Source organism: Hyla sarda, chromosome 8, assembly GCF_029499605.1.
Source record: "Hyla sarda isolate aHylSar1 chromosome 8, aHylSar1.hap1, whole genome shotgun sequence".
NCBI lineage: Eukaryota > Metazoa > Chordata > Amphibia > Anura > Hylidae > Hyla > Hyla sarda.
Genome location: NC_079196.1, coordinates 22545384 through 22570969, shown reverse-complemented (window position 1 = coordinate 22570969; position 25586 = coordinate 22545384). Strand labels below are relative to the sequence as shown.

The following is a 25586-nucleotide window of genomic DNA, read 5'->3' as shown; positions in this document are numbered from 1 at the left end:
CTGGGATGCCTCCAGCTTTTGCAAAACAGCCATAGGCGGTCTGGGCATTCTGGGAGTTGTAGCTTTGCAGGAGACACCCTGGTTGGGAAACAGTGGCCTAAGATCTATTTTGGTTTAAACAAGCATGCTGGGTCGCCTCCAGCTGTTGCAAAACTATAACTCTCAGCATGCCCGGGCAGCCAAAGGTGCCTCCAGCTGTTGCAAAACTATAACTCTCAGCATGCCTGGACAGCCAAAGGTGCATCCACCTGTTGCAAAACTACAACTCTCAGCATGCCCGGACAGCTAAAGGTGCCTCCAGCTGTTGCAAAACTACAACTCTCAGCATGCCCGGACAGCTAAAGGTGCCTCCAGCTGTTGCAAAACTAAAACTCCCAGCATACTGTCCGGGCATGCTGGGAGTTGTAGCTTTGCAGAAGACACCCTGGTTGGGAAACAGGTCTAAGATCTATATCGCTTTTGGGTATAAACAAGAATAATGGGGGGCCTCCAGCTAAAACTACAACTCCCATCATGGCCCGGACAGAACTTTGGGCTGACACCAGTCCTGATAGATCTCCTCCTGGTCCATTCAGGTTATCTGTAGATCAGGGTTTCCCAACTATGTGCCTCCAGCTTTTGCAAAACTATAACTCCCAGCATGCCCGGACAGCCAACGGCTGTCCGGGCATGCTGGGAGTTGTAGTTTTGCAACAGCAGCAGACACCCTGGTTAAGAAACACTGGCCTATATCTTTATCGTATACCTGTATCTATATATATATATATATATATATATATATATATATCGCTTATGGGTATAAATGCTCTATTCACTGACCGCAAGCAGAGCTCTTAAAAACAACGATCCCCCCCCCTACCAATCGTAGATAAATTCAGCTAATCTTTAGGCTGTGTGCACACGTGACAGTTTTGCTGCGATTTTAGCAAAAAACGGTTGCCAAAAATCGCTGTGGTATACGAAGGAGCGATAAAACTGCAGCGTGTGAACACGGTTGTCCTCAGAGCTTTGTGAAGCCTTGTGGGTAGTATCGGCGCAGCACGAAATCTGCTTCTCTCCCCCCCTCCCCCCCCCAGTCTTACCTATAGACCATGGGGGGAGATTTATCAAAACCTGTATAGAGGAAGAGTGGACCAGTTGCCCATAGCAACCATCAAATCTTCTTTCATTTTCAAAAATGAAAGCAGCGATCTGATTGGTTGCTATGGGCAACAGCACTGCTCTCCCTCTGCACAGGTTCTGATATATCCCCCACCGTGTTTCTCTGTCGTAGACGTTGCATTCGCAGTTTCGTACAGTGTGTTTTTCGTGGCTAGGTGTCTCCAGAGATGTCTTATCACAACAAGCTCTAAATCTGCTCATGTTATTTCTGTCCTGACTTTCAGATCTACGTGATCAGCGCAGCCGAGCCCCGTCTGCCGCTGCAGCTGGAGGACGCCATGCGACCTGAGGGCGAAGGGGAAGAGGTGAGGAGTCATGTGACCACCTGTGTTTGCATACATCCGTGATGCAAAGTGACGCCCCGCCGGTGTATAGAAGACATCCTCAGTGAACGTGTTAGGCCTCGTTCACATTGGCGTCTACCGTTCTGCTTAGTCAAAATGGCGGCGGCGCTGCTGAATCCGTTCAGTGACAGCAACACAGTATCCAGGGGAGCTTATTGACTATAAGGCTATGTTCACGGAAAACACAGGCGGATATTCCGCAAAAAAGCAGACAAGCCGGTGCTAGGACGGCTCGGAAATGCGCCGTCTCCATAGACAGCAATGTGTTTCCAAACTGATTCCGCAGAAAGAATTGACGGGACTGTCCAGAATCCGAATTTCCACTGCAGAAATATCTGCCATGGAAGTTCTGTCGTGCGCGCGGTGCAGCAGAATCTTATTGAAAACAATGGGGCTGAACAGAATTTTCGATTTCCGACGGATTCCGCTTGGAAATTCCGCCGTGTGAACATGGCCGAATAGAATAGAACCCATCCTGATTTCTGCAGGGGACCTGCATGCTGCACTATGTTTTAGGGCCTAAGACGATGTTTTATCCTTTGCAAATTGCAAATGCGACTCCGTGGGAAAATGTAGTACGGTGATCTGCAAAGTGTGGACCTCCAGCTGTTGAAAAACTACATCTCCCAGCATGCCCAGACAGCCGGAGGCTGTCTGGGCATGCTGGGAGTTGTTGTTTTGCAACAGCTGGAGGCACTCTGGTTAGGAAACACTGCTTTAAAGGGGTACTCCGCCCACAGACATCTTATCCCCTATCCATATTATGGACCTCCAGCTGTTGCAAAACTACAACTCCCAGCATGTCTGGGCATGCTGGGAGTTGTTGTTTTGCAACAGCTGCAGGCACCCTGGTTAGGAAACACTGCATTATAGGGGGGGGTACGCCGCCCACAGGCATCTTATCCCCTATCCAAAGTGTGGACCTCCAGCTGTTGCAAAACTACAACTCCCAGCATGCCCAGACAGCCGAAGGCTGTCTGGGCATGCTGGGAGTTGTAGTTTTGCAACTACTGGAGGCATCCGGGTTAGGAAACACTGCTTTAAAGTGGTACTCCGCCCACAGACATCTTATCCCCTATCCAAATTATGGACATCCAGCTGTTGCAAAACTACAACTCCCAGCATGTCTGGCCATGCTGGGAGTTGTTGTTTTGCAACAGCTGGAGGCACCCTGGTTAGGAAACACTGCATTATAGGGGGGGTATTCCGCCCGCAGGCATCTTATCCCCTATCCAAAGTGTGGACTTCCAGATGTTGCAAAACTACAACTCCCAGCATGTCTGGACATGCTGGGAGTTGTTGTTTTGCAACAGCTGGAGGCACCCTGGTTAGGAAACACTGCATTATAGGGGGGTACTCCGCCCACAGGCATCTTATCCCCTATCCAAAGTGTGGACCTCCAGCTGTTGCAAAACTACAACTCCCAGCATGTCTGGGCATGCTGGGAGTTGTTGTTTTGCAACAGCTGGAGGCACCCTGGTTAGGAAACACTGCATTATAGGGGGGTACTCCGCCCACAGGCATCTTTTCCCCTATCCAAAGTGTGGACCTCCAGCTGTTGCAAAACTACAACTCCCAGCATGTCTGGGCATGCTGGGAGTTGTTGTTTTGCAACAGCTGCAGGCACCCTGGTTAGGAAACACTGTATTATAGGGGGGGTACTCCGCCCACAGGCATCTTATCCCCTATCCAAACTGTTGCAAAACTACAACTCCCAGCATGCCCAGACAGCCTTCGACAGCATGCTGGGAGTTGTAGTTTTGCAAATACTGGAGGCACACGGATTAGGAAATACTGCTTTAAAGGGGTACTCCGCCCACAGACCAAAGGATAGGGGATAAGATGTCTGATTGCGGGGTTACCCCCGCAATCTCTTTGCAGCATCGGGCATTCTAAACAGTATGTTTAGAATGCTGGGTTCCATCGGCGGTAGACGCCACGCCCCCTCCATTCACGTCACGCCCCCTCCCATAGACATGAACGGAGGAGGCGTTACGTGACGTCACGAGTGGGCGTGACATCACGTCTACCACCGCCGGAACCCAGCGTTCTAAACATACTGTTTAGAATGCCGGATGCTGCGCGGAGATCGTGTGGGGTCCCAGCGGACGGACCCTCCGCGATCAGACATCTTCTCTCCTATCCTTTGAATAAGGGATAAGATGTCTATAGGCGGAGTACCCCTTTAATGGAAGGCTACAATGTGTACAACCATATGTAGTCCATGTTACAATGCCTCCGTATAGAATAGTGTAGTCTTCTACTCTGTTCTGTAGAGAAAATATACCGACCTATACCAGCCTGATAGATGGCGGGCACTTAGTTTACTTCCGTGTGTCCCCTGATCGCATCCACAGCGCAGGAGGTTGTGTGAGAAACGTTTTATAGCAGGAGTCGGCCCCCGGGGACGGGGTCTACGTCATCGGTGATGGGCGGAAGTCATTATACTACAGAGCTCTATAGCCGGAGCATCTCCTGTTTACATTCACTTCTCCATTAGTTTTTTCCTCTTTATACGTGAGAAGCTCCTGTGTAAACAGATCTCTGACATGGCCGGGTGACTAGTCCATCCATCTCTGTGTTTAAACATAATTTATAGTGATAATGGTTACTTTACATTAAATGGGTTATCCAGATGAACTGGCTCCTGAAAGTTAAACAGATTTGTAAATTACTTCTTTAAAAAAAAAAATCTTAATCCTTCCAGTACTTATCAGCTGCTGAAGTTGAGTTGTTCTTTTCTGTCTAAGTGCTCTCTGATGACACCTGTCTCAGAAATTGTCCAGAGTAGGAGCGAATCCCCATAGCAAACCTTTTATGCTCCGGACAGTTCCTGAGACAAGCAGAGGTGTCATCAGAGAGCACTGTTGTCAGACAGAAAAGAACAACTCAACTTCAGCAGCTGATAACTATTGGAAGGATTAAGATTTTTTTATAGACGTAATTTACAAATCTGTTTAACTTTCTGGAGCCAGTTGATCTAAAAAAATGTTTTTTCCTGGAATACCCCTTTAAGGATCTACTAAACAAGGTGTCCGGGGTTTCCTGTCCTGCCCTAGAGTAACACTATCGTCCCCCTCTCTCTATCCTGACATGACTGACATATTGAATGGATATGACCAATAAATAACGATCTTCAGTAATTAAAGGGATGTTAAAGTGTACCTGAGACTTTACAAAAGGTGTGACATGTCCTAGGGACACCACCCGGAACAGTGACTAGAAGAGAACAACATATAAGAAGTTTGGTTCTCATGACCGGTAGACGTGATCACTGACACCTATACGTTGTCCTTACTTATATGCTATTTAATGGGTCCTGGTCTCCTAATATGGTGGATTATTATCTGCTCTACTGGATGTTGCTCTCCAAAAGGATCAAAGCAACAGGTTGGGGATCGACATTATAAATACATGATTGGAGAGGGATACTAAATAGATGGATAGATATGAGATAAATAGATATGAGATAGATATAAGATAGATATGAGATAGATATAAGATAGATATGAGATAGATAGATAGATATGAGCTGGATAGATATGAGATAGGTATGAGAGATGGATAGATAGGAGATGGATAGATATAGGAGATGGATAGATATAGGAGATGGATAGATATAGGAGATGGATAGATATAGGAGATGGATGGATATAGGAGATGGATGGATATAGGAGATGGATGGATATAGGAGATGGATGGATAGATAGGGGATGGATGGATAGATAGGGGATGGATGGATAGGGGATGGATGGATAGATATGGGATAGATATATAGATATGAGAGGGGTAGATATGAGATGGATAGATATGAGATGGATGGATAGATATGAGATGGATGGATATGAGATGGATGGATGGATATGAGATGGATGGATGGATATGAGTTAGATATGAGAAAGATAGATAGATATGAGAGAGATATGAGATAAGTAGGTAGATATGAGATAGGTAGGTAGATAGATATAAGATAGGTAGATGGATAGATAGATATAGACAGGTAGATATAAGATGGGTAGATAGATATAGGTAGATAACAGATTTCAGACATTTATGTGTCTATTTTACAGTCTCTGGATAACAAGTTTTGCTTTTTGAATTTCTTAACGCTCTGGAGACTTTTTATAAAGCGAACCTTCCGTCCTGCGCTTGTATTGTGCGCTCCCCAGCAGGATAGTGCGAGCCGCCACTGGGAAAATTGACTTGAAATCCCTTTTCTGTATTATGTTACTTTTTTGCTTGATGTTTTGTGAGTGTTTTCTTTGTGATTTTCTTTTTTTTTCCCTGTTTTAGGAAGGAAGAGCTACTGTAAACCAGGATACTCGGCTGGACAATAGAGTCATTGATTTAAGGGTAAGGATTGAATTCCAGAGCACGCACAGCTCACTCTTGTGATATTGTAATCCCGAGACAAACAAGTCTCTGCTACAGGTGCTCATGGCTGTACATGACGGGACGGCTCTCTACACTATATACCCAGCTACTGTGTCCGCAGCACCAGTGTTTCCCAACCAGTGTGCCTCTAGCTGTTGCAAAACTACAACTCCCAGCATGCCCGGACCGCCAAAGGCGGTCCGGACATGCTGGGAGTTGTAGTTTTGCAACATCTAGAAGCACACTGGTTGGGGAACACGACAACACATCCTGTCTGTACAAAGGAAATTGATGTTACATGTATGACCCCACAGTTAATTTGGCTGCCCCTGCTGCTCATCACTGCAAAACCAAACAATTCATTCACCCAACATCTATTTATCCTGATTCCCCCCACCCCCACAAGAACACTCAGAAAAGCCAAGCGTGCATGTGTATTGGGATACACATGCACGCTCGGCTCTGTTGAGTGTTCTTGTGTTTCAGCATTGGGCATTAAAAATTCAGCATACCCAATGTTAAGACAGTCTTCGATCCCTGAACCCTTCACTTTCATGTCTGAACCAACACAGCCATATTTCTGCTTCTCATAATGAGGTGTCTTCCTGTTAGACAGCTGGCTGCAGCATGAGCCTCCCCCCACTGCTCAGCATGCTAAAGGACATTATAAACAATAAGTTCCACCTTTCTTAGTTAAATATGTAACAAAAATTATTCTGTATGTGTCCCAGAAGCTCAGCCATATTCCTCCTTCATACAATCCAGTGTCTTCTTGTTAGCTGGCTGCAGCAGGAGCCTCCCCCCCCCCACTGCTCTGTTTGTCTGCTAAAGGACATTAGGAACAATAAGCTCCTCCTTTCTTATTTAAATATTTCAAAAAATAGTTCTGTATGTGTCTCAGAAGCTCAGCCATATTCCTTATTACAGTTCGGTGTCTTGGTCTTTTAAACACTCTGGCTGCAGCAGGAGCCTCCCCCTATTGCTCTGTCTGCTAAAGAACATTAGGAACAATCAGTTCCACCTTTGTTAAATATATCAAAAAATAGTTCTGTATGTGTCTCAGAAGTTTAGCAGTATTTTTTCGTCTCACTAACTTATGTGTCCCATAAGCTCAGGCGTATTTCTTCTTCTCACAATGCAGTTTCTCCCTGTTAGCTGGCTGCAGCAGGAGCCTCCCCCCACTGCTCTGTCTGCTAACGTACGTTAGGAACAAAAAGCCTCTCCTTTCTTAGTTAAATATATCAAAAACTTGTTCTGTATGTGTCCCATAAACTCAGACATATGTCTTCTTCTCACAGTGCACTGTCTCCCTGTTAGCTGGCTGCAGCAGGAGCTTCCCCCCCAGCGCTCTCGCTGCTAAAGGACATTAGGAACAATGAGTTTCGCCTTTATTTAAGCCTCATTTCTCTAACACACCGAAATTGAACCCTAAAGATAATGAACCCTGTAATCATTGGAAGGTATCCACAGGTCTCCGTACTCCGGGGACAAGTCCATCTATGTTTTGTTTTACCCTTTTTTGTAGCTTTAGTGTTATTTTGGAGCTGTGCACTAAAATAGATCTCGGTACATTACACACTGTCACGGTTGTCCGAGTCATGAGCTCTCAGACGGTCATCTGGGCATTGTGCAATCTCTTCCCAACAATCCTAGCATTATTTTATAGATTTTTTTTCTTTTGCTGCCAGACGTTATTACGATGTAAACAAGTATGACCCAGACAGAGTGTCGTCTGTACACAAAGATACATGTAATGTCGTCATCCTGAACTTCTCCATTCTGAGTGTGCAGAATCTTCAGGGACTTTTGGTAGAATGCCGTCTTATATCTGATATTTCCTAAAAAATCTGCTGCCTGATGAGGAGGACTGACCTAAAAAACAAATACTATGGCTTTAGGGCACGTTCCCACTTGGCGTATTTCACGCTGCACAAAATCTGCAGCAGCAGCAGGAAATATGCTGCGTATCCCTCGCTCACCATATGAGCAACCCTATGTGTGCAGTGAGTTTTGGAGGCGGAGCCGTGTTCCAGCGTGACTGTGACGTGCAGCTCCACCTCCAAAACTCACTGCACACATAGGGCTGCCGCCGGAAAGCCTTGTGTGTATGGTGAGCGAGGGATACGCAGCGTATTATCTGCTGCTGCTGCAGATTTTTCACGCTGCGTGAAAGTGGGAACGTGCCCTTAATCTGAATAATCTAAAAGTTACCAAAAAGAAAATAAAGAAAATTGATCCCATCTAAATTGAGATATGTTGCACCTACAGTATTTACTTCAGTCTAGAGTGTGAAACTTGGTTGGCTCAGGTGTGAGTGGCACCAACCACAGTGACCTCACCAGCAGAATAGTGAGTACAGCTCTGGAGTATAATACAGGATATAACTCAGGATCAGTACAGGATAAGTAATGTAATGTATGTACACAGTGACCTCACCAGCAGAATAGTGAGTACAGCTCTGGAGTATAATACAGGATATAACTCAGGATCAGTACAGGATAAGTAATGTAATGTATGTACACAGTGATCTCACCAGCAGAATAGTGAGTACAGCTCTGGAGTATAATACAGGATATAACTCGGGATCAGTACAGGATAAGTAATGTAATGTATGTACACAGAGACATCACTAGCAGAATAGTGAGTACAGCTCTGGAATATAATACAGGATATAACTCAGGATCAGTACAGGATAAGTAATATAATGTACACAGTGACCTCACCAGCAGACTAGTGAGTACAGCTCTAGAGTATAATACATGATATAACTCAGGATCAGTACAGGATAAGTAATGTAATGTATGTACACAGTGACCTCACCAGCAGAATAGTGAGTACAGCTCTGGAGTATAATACAGGATATAACTCAGGATCAGTACAGGATAAGTAATGTAATGTATGTACACAGTGACCTCATCAGCAGAATAGTGAGTACAGCTCTGGAGTATAATACAGGATATAACTCAGGATCAGTACAGGATAAGTAATGTTATGTATGTACAGAGTGACCTCACCAGCAGAATAGTGAGTACAGCTCTGGGGTATAATACAGGATATAACTCAGGATCAGTACAGGATAAGTAATGTAATGTATGTACACAGTGACCTCATCAGCAGAATAGTGAGTACAGCTCTGGAGTATAATACAGGATATAACTCAGGATCAGTACAGGATAAATAATGTAATGTATGTACACAGTGACCTCACCAGCAGAATAGTGAGTACAGCTCTGGGGTATAATACAGGATATAACTCAGGATCAGTACAGGATAAGTAATATAATGTATGTACACAGTGATCCCTATCAGCAGAATACTGAGTACAGCTCTGGAGTATAATACAGGATATAACTCAGGATCAGTACAGGATAAGTAATGTAATGTTTGTACACAGTGACCTCACCAGCAGAATAGTGAGTACAGCTCTGGAGTATAATACAGGATATAACTCAGGATCAGTATAGGATAAGTAATGTAATGTATATACACAGTGACCTCACCAGCAGAATAGTGAGTACAGCTCTGGAGTATAATACAGGATATAATTCAGGATCAGTACAGGATAAGTAATATAATGTATGTACACAGTGACCTCACCAGCAGAATAGTGAGTACAGCTCTGGGGTATAACATAGTATATAAGTAATATATGCAATTGGTAAACTTGTATCTGTATTTTAGTAGTTATACAGACATATCCATTGACCCTCTATGTTATAGGTAGAGGTCTGACCTCCTGGACTACCACTAATCAGCAGATTTTAAGACTTACACTTTGTGTCTGCTAAGAATAGTCCATTAAAGGGGTACTCCGGTGAAAAACTATTTTTATAATCAACTGTTGCCAGAAAGTTAAACAGATTTGTAAATTATTTCTATTAAAAAATCATAATACTTCCAGTACTAGAAGTTTTTTTAAATTTCTTTCCAGTCTGACCACAGTGCTCTCTGCTGACACCTCTGTCTGTCTCAGGAACTAACCAGAGCAGGATAGGTTTGCTATGGGGATTTGCTCCTGCTCTGGACAGTTCCTGACATGGACAGAGGTGTCAGCAGAGAGTACTGTAGTCAGATGGAAAAGAAATGTAAAAAGAAAAGAACTTCCTCTGTAGTATACAGCATCTGATAAGTACTGGAAGGATTAAGATTTTTTTTAATAGAAGTAATTTACAAATAAATCTGTTTAACTTTCTGACACCAGTTGATTTAAAAATAAAAAATAAATTGTTTTTCACCGGAGTACCCCTTTAATGCTTATTCCTTTAATACTATAAATAAACGTAAGGTCCAAAATAAAATGCAATATATATATATATATATATATATATATATATATATATATACGTGGAGACTAGACTCGCCCTAATAATAAAATATCAGCCCAGCTGCGAGCCCCCTGCAGACTTTGATGGGACCTCCGTGGGAGCGTTATTCAGCGCGGCGCTGTAAACAGGAAGCGAAAACACTTGCTGTTATTTGCACGTGCTACAAAATAAACTTCTATATTTTTCCTGAACGTAAGTTCCTTTGAAGTATTGTTCTGCTCCAGTGCGTACATCTGTCAGGAGGCCGCTCCACGCCGAACCCCCCCCCCCCGTACGGGACCCCAAACCTGACACAGAGGAAGCGTCCGCGCAGTCCTCGCCGCACACTTCACATGGTTTTTATTTATCTTCATAACACAGTCATATATTCTGGCATCGCGGTGTATATGGAAAGTGTCTCCGCAGAAATTTCCTGCACAAATATTTTATTTATTTAAAAAAAAAAAAAAAAAAACTATTTTTTATTTTTATTTTTTTTAAAGCGATCCCAAATAATCATGTCCAGCGCTAATGTTAAAGCAGCTCCTTCCTGTCATTGTGGACAAAGGTCAAACAATAGGCGCAAAGTATTGTGTTACAGGATGTCGTTCAACCAGGGAAATATGGGATAGAAGCCTAAAGAGCCGACACCAGGGACCGGTGTTATAAAGAGTTAAATTCTGCGAATGGTAGAAGGTTTCAGTGGAAGAAGGTCACAGTCTAATCAAGTGGTCTTAAACTGTGGCCCTCCAGATGTTGCAAAACTTCAACTCCCAGCATGCCCGGACAGCCGTTGGCTGTCCGGGCATGCTGCGAGTTAAAGTTTTGCAACATCTGGAGGGCCACAGTTTGAGACCACTGGTCTAACTAAAGCTTATCAATAAGAAATATATATGGGAATATTGTACAGAGTCTAATATCATCTCTAGTTTCTATAGAGGCAATGAAGAATGAGTTTACATCCAATAAGATATTATAGGAGTTATATTCTTATATATAGGAGGCAGCATTATAGTAGTTATATTCTTGTATATAGGAGCAGTATTATAGTAGTTATATTCTTGTATATAGGAGCAGTATTATAGTAGTTATATTCTTGTATATAGGAGCAGTATTATAGTAGTTATATTCTTGTATATAGGAGCAGTATTATAGTAGTTATATTCTTGTATATAGGAGCAGTATTATAGTAGTTATATTCTTGTATATAGGAGCAGTATTATAGTAGTTATATTCTTGTATATAGGAGCAGTATTATAGTAGTTATATTCTTGTATATAGGAGCAGTATTATAGTAGTTATATTCTTGTATATAGGAGCAGTATTATAGTAGTTATATTCTTGTATATAGGAGGCAGTATTATAGTAGTTATATTCTTGTATATAGGAGCAGTATTATAGTAGTTATATTCTTGTATATAGGAGCAGTATTATAATAGTTATATTCTTGTATATAGGGAGCAGTATTATAGTAGTTATATTCTTGTATATAGGAGGCAGTAGTATAGTAGTTATATTCTTGTACATATGAGCAGTATTATAGTAGTTATATTCTTGTATATAGAAGCAGTATTATAGTAGTTATATTCTTGTATATAGGAGGCAGTATTATAGTAGTTATATTCTTGTATATAGGAGCAGTATTATAGTAGTTATATTCTTGTATATAGGAGGCAGTAGTATAGTAGTTATATTCTTGTACATATGAGCAGTATTATAGTAGTTATATTCTTGTATATAGAAGCAGTATTATAGTAGTTATATTCTTGTATATAGGAGCAGTATTATGGTAGTTATATTCTTGTATATAGGAGGCAGTATTATAGTAGTTATATTCTTGTATATAGGAGGCAGTATTATAGTAGTTATATTCTTGTATATAGGGGGCAGTATTATAGCAGTTATATTCCTGTACATAGGGGACAGTATTATAGTAGTTATAATCTTTTACTTAGAAGGCTGTATTATAGTAGTTATTTGATTTTTATTTGTAGAGGGCAGTATTTTAGTAATTAAATTATGGTACCTTGTGACAGTATTATAGCAGTTAATGGTAGTGTAGTGAATCTATTTAGTTTAGTTGTTCAGGTCTCCAGTTGTATGGGCTATACAAATGACAATAAGATGACTTGTTTACATGTAACATACAGATTGATTCTCTTTCCCGGTTATTTGTTGGCTACATAGTAGGATCTGTCTCCACAATCACCTATTCACATAGCTGTAATTCTTGTTTATAGACATTTTTTCCTTGCTTTGTTCAGAAAATAAACAGTGAAGTGTGTATCTGATTATATATGTATATTTGCCGGATATAGTTGGAATGTGGTATTGACGAGTGGCAGGGATTGCCATTGGGTTCATCTATGGAGCATAGAGAAATGCATACTACGGCCTGATGTTCCCACCTATAGTCACTTTCTGCATCTTCTCCTCTCCAGGAAATTCCTATTATACATTCATGAATAATTCTCGACAGGAGAGCCTCACTGTGCTTCCTGAGGTTACAGTACAATTGCCGCGTTTGATAGAAAATATATATATATATATATATATATATATATATATATATATATATATATATAGTAGAGGAGTAAAAAATCAGAATGTGTGTGTTTGTTGTTTTCTTGAATCACGTTTCCCATTAAAAATACATAAAATGTGAGTCTTTGACATGTGCAAAGTCTTTCTGTACATGTTATCAGGGACTTCTGGAGTACATTCAGAGTTAAAGGGGTTAAAGTTAAGTATATGCCTCCTTCCCCCTGCACTGGCCAATCATCTAATCTATATTGTGGCTAATAAGAAAGAGAAGAGGCCAAACCCACCAATTTTGGTGACATTGGCTGACCATCATGTTTATTGTGGCCTCCTGATGAAGAGGAGAAGTGGCCGAACCCACCGAAATTGATGCCACCGGCCTTCCATCTAATGTTTATGGGGGCATCCCAATGAGGGAGAGAAGTAGCCAAGCCCACCGAATTTAGATGGTGGCCAGTGAGGGGGAGAGGTGGCCAAAGCCACCAATTTTGGCAAAACTGACCATCTAATGTTTATTGTGTCCTCCTGAAAAAGGAGAGAAGTGGCCGAACCCACCAATATTGGAGGCACCAGCCAATCATCGACTGTATTATGGGGGGCCTCTCAACAAGGGAGATAAGTGGCTAAACCTACAAATAATGATGGCACCAGCCAACCATCTGCTGTATATGGTGGCCTCCCAACGAGGGAGAGAAGTGGCCGGATCCACCGATTTTGGGAACACTGGCCAACCATCTCATGTATTTGGTGGCCTCCTGACTATGTAGAGAAGTATGGGGCATGTTGGCAGAACCCCTTTGTGCAGAACCCTATATATATATATATATATATATATATATATATTTATATATATATTTATATATAAAACATTTTTCCACCCTCATGACCCTTCAAGACCATGAAACTGACTAATAGACGTCACCAAGCAGACTTTGACTTCCTACAGTCTCTTACCTCAACTTTCACAACCCAGAAAGGGTAACCAGAAGAGCTACCTGGTGAATGTGGTGAGATGTTTATATAAATAGCAGCAATCTGGTGAATTCTATACGGCTATTATTTAGTTGGGGTTAAAATATGAAAAACCTAACACAAGCATGGAAAATATAGCAAGTGTATATGAATTAGGCTTCATGGAGAAGTACATAGTAATATTGACACACACTAACGCTTGATTAACCCGTACATGACTTAAAGGGGTACCGTATATTCCGGCGTATAAGACGACTTTTTAACCCCGACTTTTTTTCAGAAAAGTCGTGGGTCGTCTTATACGCCGGGTATTAGGGTCCGGGATAGGAAAACTTACGACTATCTGCCCGGGCCGGCTCCCGTGGGCGGGGGCTGGCCAGAGAAGATGAAAACTAATTACTGATACTAAAAACCAGGGTGTCTCCAGCTGTTGTGAAACTACAACTCCCAGCATGCCCGGACTGCCTTTGCTGGTCCGGGCATGCTGGTAGTTGTAGTTACACAACAGCTGGAGGCACCCTGGTTTTTAGTATCACGGGAGCAAATAATCATAGCTTTAACTATGCCGGACATCCCTGTGTCCCGAAAGATCTATTCGGGACATAGGGATGTCTGCCGGTCACTCACCATTCCCCGACCGGCGCATCCTCCTTCGGTCCTCCTCCGCTTCTCTGCCTCTATGGTTGTACGCACGGGACGTCAGTGACGTCCTCCTGCGACCATAGAGACGCAGGAGGACGCATGCCGTCCGGGGCCTGGTGAGTGACCGGCGGCGCGTCATCTTCTTCAGTGATCCGGTCACCGCTCCTACAGGCCCGGGACTGCTTCTATGGTCCATAGCAGTAGATGGTGACCATGGGCCGGGGGAGCGGTACTCAGAACACTGTGGGGGCAGTACAGACATACAGCCTCCAGCCATACATTGTATATGGCTGGAGGCTGTATGTCTGTGAGGGGGGGGGGGGGGGGGAGAGACTGTCTACTCATGTAGGGGAGCTGCCTACTAATGTGGGGTAACTCCCGACCTAATGTGGGGGAAGCTGCCTACTAATGTGGGGGAACTGTCGACCTAATGTGGGGGAACTGCTGACCTAATTTGGGGGAGCTGCCTACTATTGTGGGGGAACTGCTGACCTAATGTGGAGGAGCTGTCTACTAATATGGGGGAACTGCAACCTAATGTGGGGGAACATGCTGCCTACCTGATGTGGGGGGGAACTACAAGGTACTGTACATTGAGGTAGAAGGGGTAGTCTTATACGGCGAGTATATCCCAAACTCTATATTTTAACTGTAAAAGTTGGGGGTCGTCTTATACGCCGGCATATACGGTACTCTACTGGAAAACAATTTTTTTTGTTTTTTAAATCTACTGGTGCCAGAAAGTTAACCAGATTTGTAAATTACTTCTATTTAAAAAAAATGTTAATCCTTCCACTACTTATCTGCTGCTGTATACTACAGAGGAAGTTATTTTCTTTTTGAATTTCTGTCTGACCACAGTGCTCTCTGCTGACACCTCTGTCCATGTCAGGAACTGTCCAGAGCAGGAGCAAATCTCCATAGCAAACCTCTCCTACTCTGGACAGTTCCTAAAATGGACAGTGGTGTCAGCAGAGAACACTGTGGTCAGACAGAAAGGAAATTCAAAAAGAAAAGAACTTCCTCTGTAGTATACAGCAGCTGATAAGTACTGGAAAGATAAAAATGTTTCCAGTGGAGTTATGGTGTTTTTGATCCTTCCTCCTCTTGCTGTTTTTTGAACCCTCTCCTCTGATCTTCAATCAGACGCCGACATCACTTGTTTTTCTGAGATAGAACAACGTGTATCGCCAAGTAAACAACAAACTGCTAACCGTCTGCTAAACCTCAGTACAGAGAAATAGGGAAGTGTGTCACTTCTGTGACGTAGGTAGGAAAAAAAAGTGAAACAGAGTAGAAGGCAAAGGTTTTGTGACAACCCGGCAGCGAGCTTTGTAAAACGTTATCTCTGATCGTGTGGTCGGTTTATCTGCCCCCAGCATCAGTGACAGTCATCCCACTATGGGGGTTTGTCTTGTATGCAATGTAGTAAGGTTACCAAAGACTAGTAAACAAAGCACAATACTTATGTTGTATCACCCTAGGAACTGAATGTTGTGCTAAGTATTATTATACCTTTGTATATATAAGAAAGGAAAAGAGTTAAATAATAAAAAAAATTTACCTTCAGTCACCACTAGGGGGAGCTCACTGCATATGGATCTCTACAGCTTCCACTGAACTCCATAAGAGCATCCAACTATACTAAGCTTCTTCTAGTGCAATGAGGCCATCTATTGACAACTTTACACTGTATACAGAATATGTAAGGTCCGTGTTAGCACAGTATTTTACTACCAGGGCGCCTCCAGCTGTTGCAAAACTACAACTCCCAGCATGCCCGGACAGCCTTCAGCTGGAGGCGCCGTGGTTGGAAAACACTGACATGACATGATCAAACCTGTCAGAATCCAACATCTTTAACCTTTCTTTCCCCGGATGTCATCAGGTCTAGAGGCCCCATACACATTAGACCAGTGTGTCTCCAGCTGTTGCAAAAAACTACAACCCCCAGTAAGCCTGGACAGCCAAAGGCTTCTAGGAGACGTGTATTAAAAATTGATTTATTATGGAGTTCTATGCTAGCTGTAGAAATCCATATACAGAGAGCTCCCTCTAGTGGTGACTGAAGGTTGAGATTTTTTATATCATTTGCCTTTGTTGATTTTAATACAGTACTCAGGGGTACTCCGGTGGAAAAAACATTTTTTAAATCAGCTGGTGCCAGAAAGTTAAACAGATTTGTAAATTACTTACACTACATTACATTACGTAATCCTTGCAGTACTTATCAACAGCTGTATGCTCCAGAGGAAACTTGTGTAGTTCTTTCCAGTCTGACCACAGTGCTCTCTGCTGACACATCTGTCCATGTCAGGAACTGTCCAGAGTAGGAGTAAATCCCCATAGCAAACCTCTCCTGCTCTGGACAGTTCCTGACATGGACAGAGGTGTCAGCAAAAAGCACTGTGGTCAGACTGGAAAGAACTACACAACTTCCTCTGTAGTATACAGCAGCTGATATGTACTGGAAAGATTAAGATTTTTAAATAGAAGTGATTTACAAATCTGTTTAACTTTCTGGCACCAGTTGATTTAAAAAAAGAATTGTTTACCCCTTTTCTGTGATCATGGTCTTCTCAGGTGGGTCTTACACCCTTGTGTATTATCTTGCAGACGTCCACGAGTCAGGCAGTCTTCACCCTCCAGTCCGGTGTTTGTCAGCTCTTCCGGGAGACCCTGAGCAACAAAGGATTTGTCGAGATTCAGACTCCCAAAATTATCTCAGGTTTGCCATACTGATGCCTTCTATGTGATAGTATTAGTCAAACAGCTGATCTTATGTACAGACAGCAAAGTATTTACAGAAGTTTTATGACTAATGATTATTTATGTTCTTCTACCAGCGGCCAGTGAAGGAGGAGCCAACGTGTTCACCGTGTCCTACTTTAAAACTAGTGCCTACCTAGCCCAGTCTCCACAGCTCTACAAGCAAATGTGCATCTGTGCTGATTTTGAGAAGGTGTTTTGCATCGGGCCAGGTATGAAATGAGTCAACAAGTGTGCATAATTAAATACATAATACTGCCCCTAGATACAAGAATATAACTACTATAACACTGCCTCCTATATACAAGAATATAACTACTATAATACTGCTCCTATATACAAGAATATAACTACTATAACACTGCCTCCTATATACAAGAATATAACTACTATAATACTGCCTCCTATATACAAGAATATAACTACTATAATACTGCTCATATATACAAGAATATAACTACTATAATACTGCTCCTATATACAAGAATATAACTACTATAATACTGCTCCTATATACAAAAATATAACTACTATAATACTGCTCCTATATACAAGAATATAACTACTATAATACTGTTCCTATATACAAGAATATAACTACTATAATACTGTTCCTATATACAAGAATATAACTACTATAATACTGTCTCCTATGTACAAGAATATAACTACTATAATACTGCCTCCTATATACAAGAATATAACTACCATAATACTGCTCCTATGTACAATAATATATCTACTATAATACTGCCCCTATATACAAGAATATAACTACTATAATACTGCCTCCTATATACAAGAATATAACTACTATAATACTGCCTCCTATATACAAGAATATAACTACTATAATACTGCCTCCTATATACAAGAATATAACTACTATAAAATTGCTCCTATATACAAGAATATAACTACTATAATACTGCTCCTATATACAAGAATATAATTACTATAATACTGCTCCTATATACAAGAATATAACTACTCTAATATTGCTCCTATATACAAGAATATAACTACTATAATACTGCCTCCTATATACAAGAATATATCTACTATAATACTGCTCCTATATACAAGAATATAACTACTATAATACTGCCTCCTATATACAAGAATATAACTACTATCATACTGCTCCTATATACAAGAATATAACTACTATAATTCTGCTCCCATATACAAGAATATAACTACTATAATACTGCTCCTATATACAAGAATATAACTACTATAATACTGCTCCTATATACAAGAATATAACTACTATAATACTGCTCCTATATACAAGAATATAACTACTATAATACTGCTCCTATATACAAGAATATAACTATTATAATACTGCCTCCTATATACAAGAATATAACTACTATAATACTGCTCCTATATACAAGAATATAACTACTATAATACTGTTCCTATATACAAGAATATAACTACTATAATACTGTTCCTATATACAAGAATATAACTACTATAATACTGTCTCCTATGTACAAGAATATAACTACTATAATACTGCCTCCTATATACAAGAATATAACTACCATAATACTGCTCCTATGTACAATAATATATCTACTATAATACTGCCCCTATATACAAGAATATAACTACTATAATACTGCCTCCTATATACAAGAATATAACTACTATAATACTGCCTCCTATATACAAGAATATAACTACTATAATACTGCCTCCTATATACAAGAATATAACTACTATAAAATTGCTCCTATATACAAGAATATAACTACTATAATACTGCTCCTATATACAAGAATATAATTACTATAATACTGCTCCTATATACAAAAATATAACTACTCTAATATTGCTCCTATATACAAGAATATAACTACTATAATACTGCCTCCTATATACAAGAATATATCTACTATAATACTGCTCCTATATACAAGAATATAACTACTATAATACTGCCTCCTATATACAAGAATATAACTACTATCATACTGCTCCTATATACAAGAATATAACTACTATAATTCTGCTCCCATATACAAGAATATAACTACTATAATACTGCTCCTATATACAAGAATATAACTACTATAATACTGCTCCTATATACAAGAATATAACTACTATAATACTGCTCCTATATACAAGAATATAACTACTATAATACTGCTCCTATATACAAGAATATAACTATTATAATACTGCCTCCTATATACAAGAATATAACTACTATAATACTGCTCCTATATACAAGAATATAACTACTATAATACTGCCTCCTATATACAAGAATATAAATACTATAATACTGCTCCTATATACAAGAATATAACTACTATAATACTGCTCCTATATACAAGAATATAACTACTATAATACTGCTCCTATATACAAGAATATAACTACTATAATACTGCTCCTATATACAAGAATATAACTACTATAATACTGCTCCTATATACAAGAATATAACTACTAGAATACTGCTCCTATATACAAGAATATAACTACTATAATACTGCCTCCTATATACAAGAATATAAATACTATAATACTGCTCCTATATACAAGAATATAACTACCAGAATACTGCTCCTATATACAAGAATATAACTACTATAATACTGCTCCTATATACAAGAATATAACTACTATAATACTGCTCCTATATACAAGAATATAACTACTAGAATACTGCCTCCTATATACAAGAATATAAATACTATAATACTGCTCCTATATACAAGAATATAACTACTATAATACTGCCCCTATATACAAGAATATAACTACTATAATACTGCTCCTATATACAAGAATATAACTACTAGAATACTGCTCCTATATACAAGAATATAACTACTATAATACTGCTCCTATATACAAGAATATAACTACCGTACTACACTGCTCAAAAAAATAAAGGGAACACTTAAACAACACAATGTAACTCCAAGTCAATGACACTTCTGTGAAATCCCACTGTCTACTCAGGAAGAACACTGATTGACAATCAATTTCACATGCTGTTGTGCAAATGGAACAGACAACAGGTGGAAAATATAGGCAATTAGGAAGACACCCCCAATAAAGTAGTGGTTCTGCTGGTGGTGACCACAGACCACTTCTCAGTTCCTATGCTTCCTGGCTGATGTTTCAGTCAGTTTTTAATGCTGGCGGTGCTTTCACTCTAGTGGTAGCATGAGACGGAGTCTACAACCCACACAAGTGGTTCAGGTAGTGCAGCTCATCCAGGATGGCACATCAATGCGAGCTGTGGCAAGAAGGTTTGCTGTGTCTGTCAGCATAGTGTCCAAAGCATGGAGGCGCTACCAGGAGACAGGCCAGTACATCAGGAGACGTGGAGGAGGCCGTAGGAGGGCAACAACCCAGCAGCAGGACCGCTACCACCGCCTTTGTGCACTGAGGAGCAGGAGGAGCACTGCCAGAGCCCTGCAAAATGACCTCCAGCAGACCACAAATGTGTATGTGTCCACTCAAACGGTCAGAAACAGACTCCATGAGGGTGGTATGAGGGCCCGACATCCACAGGTGGGGGTTGTGCTTACAGCCCAACACCGTGCAGGACGTTTGGCATTTGCCAGAGAACACAAAGATTGGCAAATTCACCACTGGCGCCCTGTGCTCTTCACAGATGAAAGCAGGTTCACACTGAGCACGTGTGACAGACGTGATAGAGTCTGAAGACGCCGTGGAGAACGTTCTGCTGCCTGCAACATCCTTCAGCATGATCGGTTTTGTGGTGGGTCAGTAATGGTGTGGGGTGGCATTTCTTTGGGAGGCCACACAGCCCTCCATTTGCTTGCCAGAGGTATCCTGACTGCCATTAGGTACCGAAATGAGATCCTCAGACCCCTTGTGAGACCATATGCTTGTGCGGTGTGACCTGGGTTCCTCCTAATGCAAGACAATGCTAGACCTCATGTGGCTGGAGTGTGTCAGCAGTTCCTGCAAGAGGAAGGCATTGATGCTATGGACTGGCCGACCGTTCCCCAGACCTGAATCCGATTGAGCACATCTGGACATCATGTCTCGCTCCATCCACCAACGCCATGTTGCACCAAAGACTGTCCAGGAGTTGACGGATGCTTTAGTCCAGGTCTGGGAGGACATCCCTCAGGAGACCATCCTCCACCTCATCAGGAGCATGCCCAGGCATATAGGGAGGTCATACGGGCACGTGGAGGACACACACACTACTGAGCATCATTGTGACTTGTATTAAGGACATTACATAAAGTGGGATCAGCCTGTTGTGTGGTTTTCTACTGTGATTTTGAGTGTGACTCCATATCCAGACCTCCATGGGTTGATACATTTGATTTCCATTGATAATTTTTGTGGGATTTTGTTGTCAGCGCATTCAACTGTGTAAAGACGAAAGTATTTCATACGATTAGTTCATTCATTCAGATCTAGGATGTGTTATCTTAGTGTTCCCTTTTTTTGAGCAGTGTATATTACTTTTCCTATATACAAGAATTTAACTACTATATTATAGAAAGTTGCAGATCTTTTTATTATACGATGCTATCACTCATGCAGCTACTGGTCATATAGTCTGCAGTACCCACCAGAGAGGTATTGTGGTCCCTCGCAGAACCATTGTATTACTGATTGCATGTTGTGTGCACTGAATGGCCCGTAGTGGAGTTTGGTGCCATCTAATGGATGTCTATTGTTACTGCAGTGCCTTTTTTTTCTATAATGTTATTTAAGCACCATTATAAATAAAAATAATACATTTTTGTTTTAAGAATAAATTCTTCTTTTCAAATTTCCTTGACTTGAGCAACAACCACTGGAAAAGCATTGATTTATACTATTTTTACCAAAATGTGCTTGTTTCCTACATACATGGTCCTGTATTCCTTGTCAATCGATGGTGATTAATTCCCGCCGATGTATCTGCTCTCCTTACAGTTTTCCGCGCAGAGGATTCCAACACTCACCGGCACTTGACGGAGTTCGTCGGCCTGGATATTGAGATGGCATTCAGCTACCATTACCATGAAGTCGTGGATGAGATTGCGGACACCCTGGTTCAGATATTTAAGGGATTGCAAGGAAGGTAATGGGATTTCTCATTACTTAGTTTGTTCGACATCCAGCAGTTTATCATGGCATAGATTCTGATAGGTCAGTGTTTCCCAACCAGGGCGCCTCCAGCTGTTACAGAACTACAACTCCCAGCATGCCCGGACAGCCTTCGGCTGTCTGGGCATGCTGGGAGTTGTAGTTCTGCAACAGCTGGAGGCACCCTGGTTGGGAAACAATATTCTATATTTATGCCGCCACCTTACCTAGCAAATATAGCTGTCTAAAGGAGACAATTGACAACATCCAATGATATTGAAATTAACAAAAATCCCCATATTGTAGAGAAACCTCAATGTGTATGATACAAAAGAAAGAGTAAAATAATAATTAGGACCTAACATGTTATGTACACATAGTAAAGTTGGCTATAGATGGCCTCATTGCACCACTAGGAGAAGCTTTGTATAGATGGATTTATTATAGAATTCAATGGAAGCTGTAGAAATCCATATACAGTGAGCTCCCCCTAGTGGTGACTGAAGGTTGCATTTTTATTTATTTATTTATTTATTTTTTGTTCTTATATATATATATACAAAGATATAACATTACTTAGCACAAAATTTCAGCTGTGGTACTTTTGCAACAGCTGAAGGCACACATTACCCCCCCCCGCCCCCGGCAGATGATGTCCTGGAAAGGAAGGGTCAGGCATGTTGGAGTTCGACAGGTTTGGTAAATAGCTGTCATGTATTTCAGTGGCTCCAGCTGTTGCAAAGCTACAACTGTTACAGATAATAGATACAAAATGAAGATCATTCTTCTGAGATAGCGGTTGTATCCTGTACTATGCCCTGTGTGACCATATGCTTTTGGAACAGAGAAAATGTGATGCAATGCTTACGTAAAGTAGTCTGCTAACCAGTTAGAATGCTAAGACAATGTGCTACGCCCTACTGAAGGATATATCTTGTGTGTACGCTGTACAATAAATCAGAGAACCATTTTGACCCAGTGTGTGTCAGTGTGAGTTTTTTTCTCCGTGCACGTATAATCTAATTTGGCTCAGGACATCAACCTAGAGCGGTCATTTGAAACACATCCAAAACACAAGTCCCAGCATGACTGAACAGCCAAAGGGCTGACTGACCGGCAGAGCTCCCTTTAGCGGTGTGTATGCCGGCAGTGTGAACAAGCCCTAAGCTGCTATTGTCTCCTCACCATATAGCAGGTTGGAAACTGCGTTGTCATGGGGGCCCCGGTGATATTTCTAGTCACATATCTTAGGGTGCATTCACACCACGTTTTTGCAATACAGTTCCCATATACGTTTTCAAAGTGAAAACCGTACAGAACCGTATTGAAAACCGTACGCATTGACTCTCCATTGAAAACCGTATTCCAAAAGATGCATCCGGTTGCATTCTTTTTGCGTCTTGTACGGTTTTGTCAGGTTTTTTTTCCGTACCCAAAACCGTAGTCTACCACTGTTTTTGGTCCGAGTGAAAAACCGTATTAAACTGTATATGTTTTCTTTTTTTACATGGGAGTCGATGGGAACTGTACAGAACCTTATGTGCGTACGGTTCCATACGGTTTGCACCATACGGTTTTTGACTCTGCACAGTTTTTTTTTTTCTTGGAATTTCAATCAAACAAGTGAAACTTTATTCATTAAGTGAAAAAATTAAAAACTTATACGTTTTTTTCTTTAAAAAACTGATGCAACCGGACATAATTTTTCATCAACCGTATACAGGTTAAAATTTGTGCACACGTTTTGATACAGTTTAGTCCGGTTTTGAGGAATACATTTTTTTTAAATCAAAAACCTGATAGGGGAACTGTATGGTTCACACCATGTGTTTGCAATACAGTTTTTTATCAGGTTTTTGATAGAAAAACGGATTCCTCAAAACCTGACTAAACTGTATCAAAATGTGTGTACAAAGTGTTTATCTGTATGTGGTTGAAAAATGATGTCCGGTTGCATCCATTTTTTTAAGAAAAAAAAGTATATGTTTTTAACTTATCACTCCATTATAAAGTTTTACTTGTTTGATTGAAATTCCAAGAAAAAAAACTATGCAAAGTCAAAAACTGTATGGTGAAAACTGGATGGAACCGTACACACATACAGGTCTGTACGGTTCCCATTGACTCCCATGTTAAAAAAAACGTATACGATTTAATACGGTTTTTCACCCGGACCAAAAACCGTGTGGTTTGAAAAACTGAGACAACCGTATACGTTATGGTGTATACGGTTTTGAATGGAAAGTCTATGGCCACGGTTTGCTATACAGATATTTAAAAAAATAAAATAAAAAGTATCCAAAAACTGTATAGAAAAATCATGGTGTGAACCCACCCTTAGAATCGCTGCCGCTGTTACTCCATGTGCATAAGCGTTTAGCGACCTTGGATAGCTTCGCTAAATTGCTCCAAAAGCTCCAGCTCCCAGACTTTCCCAACAGGGGAGCGACTATTACCAGGCCACAGTTTTTATGGGTCGGCATTATCCTGACACTTCACAGGCTTATCACACTTTTAGAGAGAGGGGTAATTACTCCAGGAATCTTACCGCCATTGAGGGAGCTGTACTTTTCTGCCAATTTAAATACATTTACTGTGCTATTTCTTCACAAGAGCCGCGGCAATGGTGATGATAAATAAGGCGACGTCCGTGATATTCATTCTGCAGAACAACAGCTCCCTCTAGTGCTGGAACTGGTTATTTGCAGGTGGCTCTGTAGTGCTTTACACTTGGCCGACTTGCAGCTTTCTTTCTATTCATTTTCTATTTTGTTTGACAGGTTTCAGACCGAAATCCAGACTGTTAGCAAACAGTTTCCTTCCGAGCCGTTCAAGTTCCTGGAGCCCACACTACACCTGGAGTACAGGGAGGGTGTCGCCATGTTACGTGAGGCTGGAGTGGAGATGGGAGATGAAGAAGATCTCAGGTCTATATTATTTCTTGGTATTTGCATTGGTGTGTGAACATTTTAGGTGGGGATGTTATGCAGCAGCTGCCACACAAGGACACAGCCATGCCGACCTGGCGATAATTTAACAGCCATGCAGCCGCCACCGCCGCACGTGGGTGTAGTCTGGTGTCTGCATGTGGCATTGGCTGAACGGGCTGGAGGTGGAGGCCTGAGTGCTCTCCGTGATCAGACATCTATCCTCTATCCCAGTGGTCTCCAACCTGCGGACCTCCAGATGTTGCAAAACTGCAACTCCCAGCATGCCCGGACAGCCGTTGGCTGTCCGGGCATGCTGGGAGTTGTAGTTTTGCAACATCTGGAGGTCCGCAGGTTGGAGACCACTGCTCTATCCTGTGGGATGGGGATATGTTTAGTTTTTTTTTTTTTTTTTTATAGCTGGATGTGCATTACGGGGTAGGTTCTGCTCAATTGGA

At 41.2% G+C, this 25586-nt stretch overlaps 1 protein-coding gene across 2 annotated transcripts in view; it reads left to right on the top strand.

Moving 5' to 3' along the window:
* Nucleotides 1-25586, top strand: part of DARS1 (aspartyl-tRNA synthetase 1) — a 102694-nt gene that overhangs the window by 70292 nt on the left and 6816 nt on the right. For both annotated transcript variants that reach the window (XM_056533321.1, XM_056533320.1), the window contains exons 8-13: nucleotides 1386-1466; nucleotides 5799-5858; nucleotides 16955-17066; nucleotides 17185-17319; nucleotides 22049-22196; nucleotides 24982-25128. In XM_056533321.1, coding sequence (XP_056389296.1) covers nucleotides 1386-1466; nucleotides 5799-5858; nucleotides 16955-17066; nucleotides 17185-17319; nucleotides 22049-22196; nucleotides 24982-25128 — 683 coding nt within the window. The remainder of the gene's footprint in view (nucleotides 1-1385; nucleotides 1467-5798; nucleotides 5859-16954; nucleotides 17067-17184; nucleotides 17320-22048; nucleotides 22197-24981; nucleotides 25129-25586) is intronic.